The following is a 10920-nucleotide window of genomic DNA, read 5'->3' as shown; positions in this document are numbered from 1 at the left end:
AACCAAGATAATGCTTAAACTAACATCTTACAACCTAATATAAGTTATTGGTCATCTAATCTGCAACAACAGAAGTCACACTGATGCTACTTTAAGTTGAATTACGCTGATGACTTACACATTGCAAAATGTTTTTCTTTTCATAGTAAATAAAGAGTTTTGAGTTGATAGTATTTAGTATTATTATTTTCCCAATAATCACGAAGTCAAAATTATTTGACGGCACTTCTATGACCTCATTAAGCAATTTTTTGAAAAAAATGGCACGTTGGTGCATAAAGGTTCGCCACCCCTGTTCTATTTTAATCAGTAAGCAGCTGATGTTTCGTTAATTCTTGGGATTTTTAAAAACATTTAGAAGACTTTTGTTGTATGGAAATTTTTCTAACAAATTTATGTTTCAGTTTACATTAGATGTTTTAAGAACTCAGCATCTTTAACCCAATTTCCGAGCCTAAATTTAGTAAATAAATGCCATTGTTGGAAACTCATATATAATAAAATTATTTTCAGCTTCCGTTCTGGTTTGAAGGATTCCAGTATTTTTCCATGTTCTTAGCTTACTTCAACAGTGCACTCAATCCGATCATTTACGGTGGATTCAACAATAATTTTCGTCAAGGGCTCTGCAATGTTCTGAAATGCTCGTATGCCAAACCGATCAGAAGACCACGTGAGTATGTTTTTGAATACAACAAAACTTCTTACATTCCAAACATTTACTTCTTTTCTTTTCAAATCACTATTGAAATTAATAACAAAAAATTGAACTGCGAGAAATTATTATTCACGAAAGGTTAAACCAAAAGAAAGAAAGAGACAGATAATATCCCTCTTCTTGATTCCCCCAGAAAAGCGATAACATGATGTTATTTCGATGTAAAGTAAGTCTCCGTATTTTGACTTTAAATAGTATCTAAAATAAAATTTTGAATTTTTTTTTTTTTTTCATTTTCCTCATATAGACCAAACGTGTTCATATAATAAGTAGGAAAGTAATTATGATTCATTATGATTTACGAGATATCAGCATTATGATTTAAGAGATATCAACGTTACAACTCACAAATGGTGACGTTTTCCTCTCCTATCAGACATGCTTTCTCGGAACTAATCATTTTCCGTGCTGGCTTTATATCTATGCAAGCTGGATAGCAGAAACAAACCCCTCCCTTCCTCGTATCATACTCATATCTTACTGAGGATCACAAAGAGAAGAATATTATTATTTAATCGATGCGAAAACGTTAATCCATATTTTGACTAAAATATCGCTAAAACATAGACATCAACGAAAATAAAATTGCTAAAATATTAAATCAATAAAAAGAACAAATTAAATACGATTTTAAGTGATTCGCTCATTTACTAAAACGTCGATTCAATAATTCACTATTTGGCTCATTTACTAATGCGCCGTTTCAAGAAATCTATAATTGACTCATTTTCTAATACACCGATACAAAAATTCAATATTTGGCTCATTTACTAATACGCTGTTTCAATAATTTACTGTTTTTTCATTTACTGCTACTAAGATTCAATAATTCACTATTAGACTCATTTACTTATACGCTTATTCAAAACTTCATTTGCTAATACGCTCGAGGGTTCACCGCTCATTATTCATTATCATTCATTCATTCATTCATTATCATTATTCATTCTTTTCCTTCGCCTTCTCACAATATTAAGGATCAACCATAATAACGGTTGCAAAGTGACCTTTATATCTGCTTTAACCTCATTTAAAGTCCAAATCCTGTTTCTCTTGACAAACATAAACTTATAATAAAAGTAATAAATGCTGTTGTTGAATCATTTGTTGCTAGTTACAAACCCTCCATAAGCAGATTATGGATTCCATTTATAGATTTAAATACTATACTAAAGTATATTGTTCCAGAAATCTATTCATATCAATCAACTCCATTTCTTATCCGCAATTCTTTAATAGTTTAGTTTTAAACAAACAATTGTCCAAATGTTTTTTTTTTGTCCTGATCCTTTGTTCCAGAAGGATCTCCAGATTCTGTTGCTGGTCACGTGCTGTTGATATTGAGTCATAGATGGCACAGGGTTCAAATTATAAAAACTTTTATTCCGCAGATCTCATTGATGGTTCATTTTGGTGAAGCTGGCTCCCTTTCAGATGGCATTCAATCGCTCACGTATAATTCGAACTTCATATCATATTTTTGAATCAGACGAGACTCCCTTCTTTTTAAAAGGGAAATTCGAGAATGAACGACTTTTAAACATCAGGATCATCGTAGATTTGGTGGCTGCTACTATGAAACTCGCCAACTATTGGCGACAAGGTACACGTGTTGAGCATCTTAATTCGCTAACTTTCAAATTAAAATAAAATGTGATTTATCGTTAAATTAATTTGATAAACTTTAATTTAAATATATTTATATCTTGTACTTTAAAAAGAGGGTAAAAAACTAGCTATTCAACTGGAAGGCGAGCGCCTAAAAGTTTTTTAAAAAATGAGAGCGTTGTTTCCTTCATACCCGTGGCTTCCTCAACTGACGCCAAGAAGGCATGCGGAAAGGAGCAAAGCGCTACTCAGTTAAAGTTAAGGTGGGAATCATCGATAAGAAAAAATCAATTGATCAATTTAAATTTAGTGGAAGGCTATTGTGGTTAAATGAACTAAAACTTCAAAAACTTTCTCCATTGAAAATTTAAAACTTCCCCCAATGTTTAATTTCATTATATGTTATTCGTACTTTGATTATGTGTAGCCCAGTTTGAGCAAGATGATGTTATTCGTATTCTGGAAAGTGTCAACTCCCTAACTGTCAAAGGTTGGGTCGCTACCAGTTCTACAGATTGGGAAACTACGAATTTAAATGAAATCAATTGAGTAACTACGAGATTACTCCTTTACTACGGGCCTCTAATCAAAGATATCTTTCAATGCAAATTTTTTGTTACTTAGCTCATTTTTAGTATCAATTCCTTAAGTAAAGTGCCCTATCCCCTGTTTGCTGTGCTCGCCAACGCCCTGAAACTGCTTTTGAATTCCTTATTTCTCTTGCGCGTTAGATATTTATATATTTTAATCTAGCTTTGCATGGATGCTGATACTCAATTTAAAATGAAAAATCTGCTATTTATATAAGCCTGCTGCTTGATTTATATACGACAACTAAAACACAGAGTTTTTTGGTGTACCCAATTACATCAAAATAAAGTCATGTTTCTTTAAGATACATATGCCAATTTTCCAGTTCTATCGTAGAAATTCCTATTTTTTCTTTTGCACTCAGCAAGATGGACGGTCCATATAAGTTTAAATCGATTGTTTCAATGATATCATTTGTTATTTGAAGAACCGTTTTACGAGAATTCTGCCTTAACTCAAATACTTTTCCTTCCATCAATTCAAAATGAAATGTTATAGGTCACTTTTGATTTGTCAGAAACATTTATTTAATGGTTTTATTATATTTCCAATTTCTCATTGATTTAATAAGTAACTTATTCTTGTCAAGAAAGTTCAAATTTGGTCAAGTAACCTCAGTTTTATCAATAAGTTAACTTGAAATTGCCAATTTCTTACTCTCTTTATTCATGCGATCACAATTTTTCTTTTAAGTGTGTTTTTTTTTTAATTCTTTTTTTTTCTTTCTGGTATTATATATTTTGTTTTTATTCGATTTAGGGAAAATACATTGTCTGTAAGTTAATAATTGCTCATTTCATCTTTTATAATATGCTATAACTTTTTTTTCTAAACTGTTTGAAAATTTTGGCTGTCGGTTTTTTATGTGGTTCAAAGGGTTAAATATAGGTAGATATAATTAAAATATTTTAATTTTTTTAGATACTTTAAAATTAAAGCATGTGATAAAACAGTCAATAATTAGTAAATGGGAGCTTTGTCACATTTAATAACAAAATAGATGAGTTCTGATTTCTTCAAAATTTAATAAATATTTCTTTGAGAATTCTTATTCAAATTCTGAATATTTAAGTACGACAAATTTATTTTGCACTGTCGCAAAACTTTTTTATCATATATAAAATATTTAAAATGATAAAAAATAAAAAAAAAACTAGGACTTCAAATAGGAATTAGATTATCTTATAAAAACGTAGAAATTTTAAATGTATTCATTCGAAAAATACTTAATATGTTACGCTAGTTTAATTTTTATTCTGGTAACAAAACATTCAAATATTTAAGTTCTCTTAAAATCTATTTTTAAGTTTTCTAACGAAAAAAATATTTAAGTTAAATTCAATATTGGTAGTCTATTTTCATTTCTTTCAGGTGAATATATTTAAGGCAATTGAGTTTGTTAAACGTCTAATTGAAAAAAAAAAGCGAAATATATTTACTCCACATAGTTAATAAATAATATGAGGTAAAATTTGTAACAAATTAATAAATAAATTAATTTCAAACTTACCTTTTACAATCTGCTCTTATCGTTTGGATTCCAATATCTTCGCCAATTCTATGCAGCCATATTTTCCACATTTTTTTTTATCCCCGTTTCCAACAGGTAAACGATATAATTTGAAGCCTTTTTTTTTTCTTTTTTTTTTTACTAACACCCTAATGTGCAACAACCAGTCATTGTAAGCTTAAAAGTATAAAACAATAAAAGTTAAAGGAAAAACGAAAATAAAAATAACAGATCGGACGTTCGCCGCTCAAGCCAGTCAACAAAATGTCGGCAGTATACCCATGTGATCAGCGGCAGCCAATTAAAATCGAAAGCGGCACAAAGGTCGCAGGGAAAAAAATGGCACTACTTAATCTAAGTATCCAAGGCTTTAGTTCGGAAGAAACGTAGAGAAATCATGGTTGATCGGGGCTTCGAGGTAAAATGAGATGTTATTGAGGTAATCACATCACTGCTTTTATATCATTCGTGATGGTGCAACTTCATTCGTCGAAGAACAACTTCCATTCTGTTCCTTCGATGTCCACCAAAATAGAACAAAATTTGAAGGGTATTAGAGAACCTCAGGAGTATTGAAGCTGAAAGTCTAATTTCCCGGGACGATTTCATCACCTGATTTATTTTAACAAGAACATTAGCGTGGCTGAGAATTCCTTACAGAGCAGAACAAAAAAGGTAAATATTTTGCTTTCGTGCCAGACATTATCAAACCAATAGCAATGACTTCTTTATAGAAGCGTGAAGAATAAAAAAAAATTAGCTCTAGGAGACTCTTGATTTTGTTTTTAGGCAGGTGTATGTAGAGTTTGCATATGAGAAGAAAAGAAATCCACTCGGCTGCTAAGCTAAGGAAAGCTAAAGATTAACTACGGGGAAAGGTTTATTTCGTAATTCTTAGTTTCGTACTTCATGGTTCAAAATGTGTCAATTATTTAACATCATTCAATTTATATTTGGGACTTATTTCTGCCCACAAATCGACGTAACGAGCATTCTTGAATCCGCCTGTACGTTACATTGTAGCCAAGTTTAAAGAATAAAACGTTTTTAGTGCAGCATACAACAACTGAGCATTCAATTTGCTAGTCCACTCAAGTGCTGAGGCAAAGCCTCCTATAACTGAAAGCCTCCACACGGTTTTTTACAGGTTGTCCGATCAGACCCCTATGAAGGTAAACCAGTTTAAGAAAGATCAATTTAATAGAAAATCTATGAAAAATTTGAAAGTGGTAGCAAATATATGACTAAAAATTTGTGCAATATATGAATATGATTGGTTTGTCTTATTTATTTGTCAACCACTACAGATTCAATTCTCAAATATATACATATATGATTCATTTCTATCAGTTTCTTTTAAAAAAGAAATTGGGTTAATGCGCACTACTGGTTCGCTTTTTAAATAATTTACACTGACTATTTATAAAATCCCGTGTGGAGGCTGGCTTTCTGGTGTAGAATTGGTAGAATGGGCAGAATTCATTCTGGCGAATGAATTCTGCCCATTCCAAGAGCGGGATAAGGCGAAAGGAAGGAAGCATGTAAAGCAGAAGTTTGTAAGATATCGGTGACCCAATAACTTCGAAAATTTTTCTTTCCAACGAATTTTTTTTTCTTTCATTTTTGAAATTGAATGAAATTGAAAAACAAAGAAGTGTGTCATCGTATATCGCCATGAAAACTGAACATCCTCTAGCAGGCTGTAGGGAACTTTGAAACAAAAATTTTGGAAACTTTACAGGGCTTTCAATGAAGTGATATACTATCCTTAAAATAAATATGCTCAATCATTCCCAGCAATCGTATGTTTTTAAAAAATGTTTAAAACGCGAGCGAAATGCATTCAAAGTTATAAGTCTAGGTTAGATGGCCAAAGAGAAGAGAGAGCCATTATAAATAATACCCGATATTTTTTAATATACAGCAGCAAATGCAGTTTGACAAAAATCAGTTTAACTTGTTTACTTATTTGGAAAAAACGTGACAGCAAAAAGTAAGTAAAAATTGTATTGTTAATTTTATTTAGAGGTCAAATATTTTTGTGAATTACGTATTTTGATATTTTTAAAACATAAGTTAAAATTTTTAACTAAAAGAACTTTTAAGGTTTTAACTTATTCTAATTTTTGTTCCTGTAAAATATATATATATATAATAGAGTGGCGCTATAAATTTGGTGGCAATCTCTTCTTTAACTTGAGGAGAGGTCCCAAAAAATCGAAGAGTGATTGCCTCTTTTCAATTACATATATTGATATATCAGGGATAGTGGCTCCTTAAAAAATTTAAAAAGTGATTGCAAATGTGAAAAAATAAGATGTATTTTAGTATTTTAGTGGCAATCCCCATGAAACCGTCGTTAAATAAAACTGTTGCCAAATAATTGGCAATTTCGACCACATCTTTACCGGAATAGATGTGTTTAGGAGAAAAGGTTCAAATGTACGAATTTAACTATTCGTTATTGTGTGGCTGTTCGCGTCAAAACATCTTTCCAGTAAATTGTCATTTGACTGGCCTTCGTATATAGCCCGTCTGTGAGCCTTGGACGACGTAGGTGAATTTAGGGGCACGTTAGGTTTTCAATCAAATAGTTTTCAGGCAAAGCGGTTACACCCACATATACTCCATGGTATTAGATATCAAAATATGCAATGAAAAATCGATTTTTTTTTTTTTTCTAATTCTAGACCAGAAAATCCCCTTAATAATAAGAGGTTTGAGTGCTTTCCTAGTTAAACTATTTGGACAACATGTTTGTGACTACTCCTTATAATTTGAGTCAAAAATTTGAATCCGTCGTTATAATAATAAAGAAGTTCTTTGAGCTATAAACATAATAGCTAAAGAAAATAGGATTTCATAATTTATATATCACTTGCAGTGTATAGTTAATTTCAAGTCTGCATCATTGATAAGACACCGTAAGGCGAAAAAATCACATCTTTAAAACACAAAAAGTTTTTTTTTTTCGGAGTTCAAAAATTACCTTTGCAAAAACCAAAATTAAGGAAAAATTATAATTATCAAACGTAAGTTTGGAAGAATTACTAGACTTTATTTTTTTTATTTTTTCACAATTCAGAATATTTTCAACAACCAATACGATGAGTGGAATATTACAATATATTCTCGCGACAAATATGCTAAGACAGATACAAATATTTTGCTTAGACAAGATACATGTTAATATTAAAAGAAAATCATAATAATAGTTCACAATCATGTAATCTTTTTACAAAATCCTTATATTGGGCGCTAAGGACTAGCCACAACAATCTTTTTGAATTTAGAAAAATTGAAAATTTAAGGAGATTTTAGTGTCTCACTCAAGCATTACCCATACACTTCCAACAGTTTACCCGTATTGTAAGTAACAAGAAGCAAATCATAACCCCTTTCTTACTATGTGAACGGTCATCACAAATAAAACAATTAGTTCGCTTTTGTAGACAATGCAATATCCATCCTAGATATATTTCAACGAAACCTCCGACAAATTGTCACTACGACGAGTTGTGACTGCGTCAAATTGTGCTCGAGACGAAATGGTTCCCACGATTAATTGCCATTGCGGCGAGTTGTGTCTAAGACTAATTGTCCTAGCGATAAATTGCGCTTACGTGGAATTGTGCCCCCCCCCCCCGACAAATTGCGACCTTGACGAACTGTGCGCGACGAGTTAATGCGACATCATCCTAGACTTACCCTATACAAGATCAAACATTTAGACCTCAGATTATTGTTATCATTACAAACAAAAGAAACATATTTTAGGATCCTAATATATTCTATGCTCATTTGTTAGGAAAAAACATTTTTGTTTCAGCCTCACTAAAAGAACACTCGAAATTCAAATCATGGAAAGCTATTTTTTTTTATTTTTTTTTTTTTAATTTTTACGGTATCACAGTTATAATAGCATCATTATGAACTTTAATCGAGCAGAACACAAATAAAAATAAAAATGATCATAATTAATATTTTCAAACAAATTTCATAAAATGAATAATAATTGTCATGAATAATAATTACCGTAAAGCTGTCAAATCCCCATTTCAAGGCTTGTATATTGCATTTATTGTTAAATTTGTCCAGATCAACTGTTGCCGTAACAACACAAATTTTCAAAATCGTTTAACCATTTCCTACTGGCTCCCATCGGGGGGGGGGAGCTTGGGATCTATTTTTCGTTCCCGTGATACTTCCATGCTGGAGTGTTTAAAAGTAACGCGTCAAAAAGATTGCAACAATCTATTTCTCTTATCCGAAATCATGTTTACTTCTCAATCTATGCATCAGATGGCAACGACAGACTCTTTGTAATGTGTTTAGAGATTAGATGTCAGCACTCATCGAGCAAAAGTAAACCTGAAAATTAAACACGAGTGCATAATATATTGTACATTCACTTAGTTCTATATACATATTTTTTTAATCAAAAAAGGCACTTTTATGACCGTTTTTTTTTTTCAAAATTATGTGACGATTAAGAATTTAAAGCTACAAATCGTTACTCATTAAATATATTTCTTTACAGAATTCTCTCAAAAGTCTCGAACGACACTCATGTCCGGTTTGGCTGGAAGTCCATCGAGCGGTCGAATCAACGGTGTTGGACCATCAATGAGAATCATCGAACTTCGACAGTTACAAGAAACTTCTGCCAACCGAAAAGATTATATAGTTTCAGCATGAATTGATTCAAAAGCAAGATTGTGCTAAACTTATCTATAAAGTCCTTCTTTGCTCCAACTGATGAGTTTCTTTATAGAAAAGAACATTCTATAAAGTCCTTCTTTGCTCCAACTGATGAGTTTCTTTATAGAAAAGAACATAAAATGTCGTTAATGCATGATTGCCGTTACGTTCGTAAAAGAAATTATTTAAATCAAATTAAAATTGGAGTTATCCTTCAATACGATTTGAAACAATGTTTTTTCATTGTGTATTAAAATCTTAAAAAATACAAAAATTGTCCAAAAATATAATTTGAATTTCTTTATTGATTTTAAACCTTTTAACCATTTCATCAGTGTCCAGTAGAGATTTCTATTATCTGTCATTGTAATAGAGTCTAAGAAATGTTATTGTTGTTCATGTATGTATTGTGCACTATGTTTCATTTGTCTATGAAATTCATTGCATGTTTGTCATATTTTAGTGTACGATGTAATTTTTTGTCTTATCGCACCATTTAATTCTGTTCAATTTTTAACAAATTAATTCCTTTTACGATTTTATTAGAAGTATATGTTCCGTGTTCTACATGAATGTTCTCGTAAATGAAGTGTACCTCTATTGTTCTTGCAACATTAAATTGTTATAAGCATGGATAGCGTTATTCTTTTAACCAACGAGTTAAGTTACCAACACAGAGAAATCCATATATAGTGTCCACTCTAGCACAAGCAAAAAGGCTTTTTTTTTCTTCCGAAAGCTCGGTAAAATGGCAACAGTTCATGTTGAATGAAATTCGCAAAATATCGTTTGCGAAATAATAAAATCGAAAGAGTCTTATGTAGTTTAGTTTGCAACATTGATGTCATGTCCGAACACGTTTTGAGGCATTTTAAGAGCCTTCTATAGTTAGTATTTATGAATAGACTATATATGTATGAGTATATTAATTCCATGTGCATTTTAATTCTATGCATTTTAATAGACTGTTTATATTATGAATAGACTATAACAATGATAACTAACAATCTTTGAATTGTTCTTGTTAGTTTCGACATAGATGGAAGAAAATAAATTTCAGACTTTTATACATGACAGGTTAAAGCCTGAAATGAAGAATGTTTAAGCTTTAACGAAAATTAACATCATATAGGGATACACAGGTCTACCATATCGAATTCGTTCTTAATAAAAAGTTCTTCGTTGAGAGTTGGAAAAAAAAACAGAAACTCGATATTGAGAAATTATGGATAAGTATCACAAATAAAAGCAAAGCTATGTAAGTTTATTTTCATAAATATATTTGTTTTAACACTACCCTTAACACTGTGCATAGAATAATTACAGATAATTGGATATCTGCAAGTGACGTTATCGTAGGTAAATCATTGCATTTATCAATTCAGAAGCCAATCAGGTTCGACACACCCACGTGACGTCACTTGCAGATACACAATTAAATCTGATTTAGCTCACATGGTTAGAATTCACTTCTCTTTTTCTCGAATTGCTAATACCCAATTGTTAGTGTTATAATATAAAATTATTTTAAATTATTGCTATACTTTGTTGCAAGTTAAGAAAAAACCATTATCCCCAAGGAGAGAGCCTGTTTGCATCAAAACAGGCTCTTTCAATCGCCATCATCTTTTGCCAAATGGATGCCAAGCTTCCAGCGTGAACGTATATCAACATTGCAAACTCTTAAAACCACGTTTCGCAGCCATCTTTTTGCTTGCTTTCTTAAATTGCGTGAAATGAGGAAAACAAAACTTATTGAAGAACTATCGTTTTGTTTCCCGTAAAATAAGAA

General features: G+C 31.3%; 1 protein-coding gene across 2 annotated transcripts in view; it reads left to right on the top strand.

The window, feature by feature from the left end:
* The window catches only part of LOC139426078 (QRFP-like peptide receptor), a 222398-nt gene extending 212637 nt beyond the window's left edge, over positions 1 to 9761 (top strand). For both annotated transcript variants that reach the window (XM_071183699.1, XM_071183700.1), the window contains exon 6: positions 8968 to 9761. In XM_071183699.1, coding sequence (XP_071039800.1) covers positions 8968 to 9125 — 158 coding nt within the window. In that variant the 3' untranslated portion in view covers positions 9126 to 9761. The remainder of the gene's footprint in view (positions 1 to 8967) is intronic.
* Positions 9762 to 10920: the final 1159 nt, after the last annotated feature.

The sequence above is a fragment of the Parasteatoda tepidariorum genome, chromosome 7 (assembly GCF_043381705.1).
Source record: "Parasteatoda tepidariorum isolate YZ-2023 chromosome 7, CAS_Ptep_4.0, whole genome shotgun sequence".
Lineage (NCBI taxonomy): Eukaryota > Metazoa > Arthropoda > Arachnida > Araneae > Theridiidae > Parasteatoda > Parasteatoda tepidariorum.
Note: the sequence above shows the minus strand (reverse complement) of the source record. Positions and strands in the feature narration are given on the sequence as shown.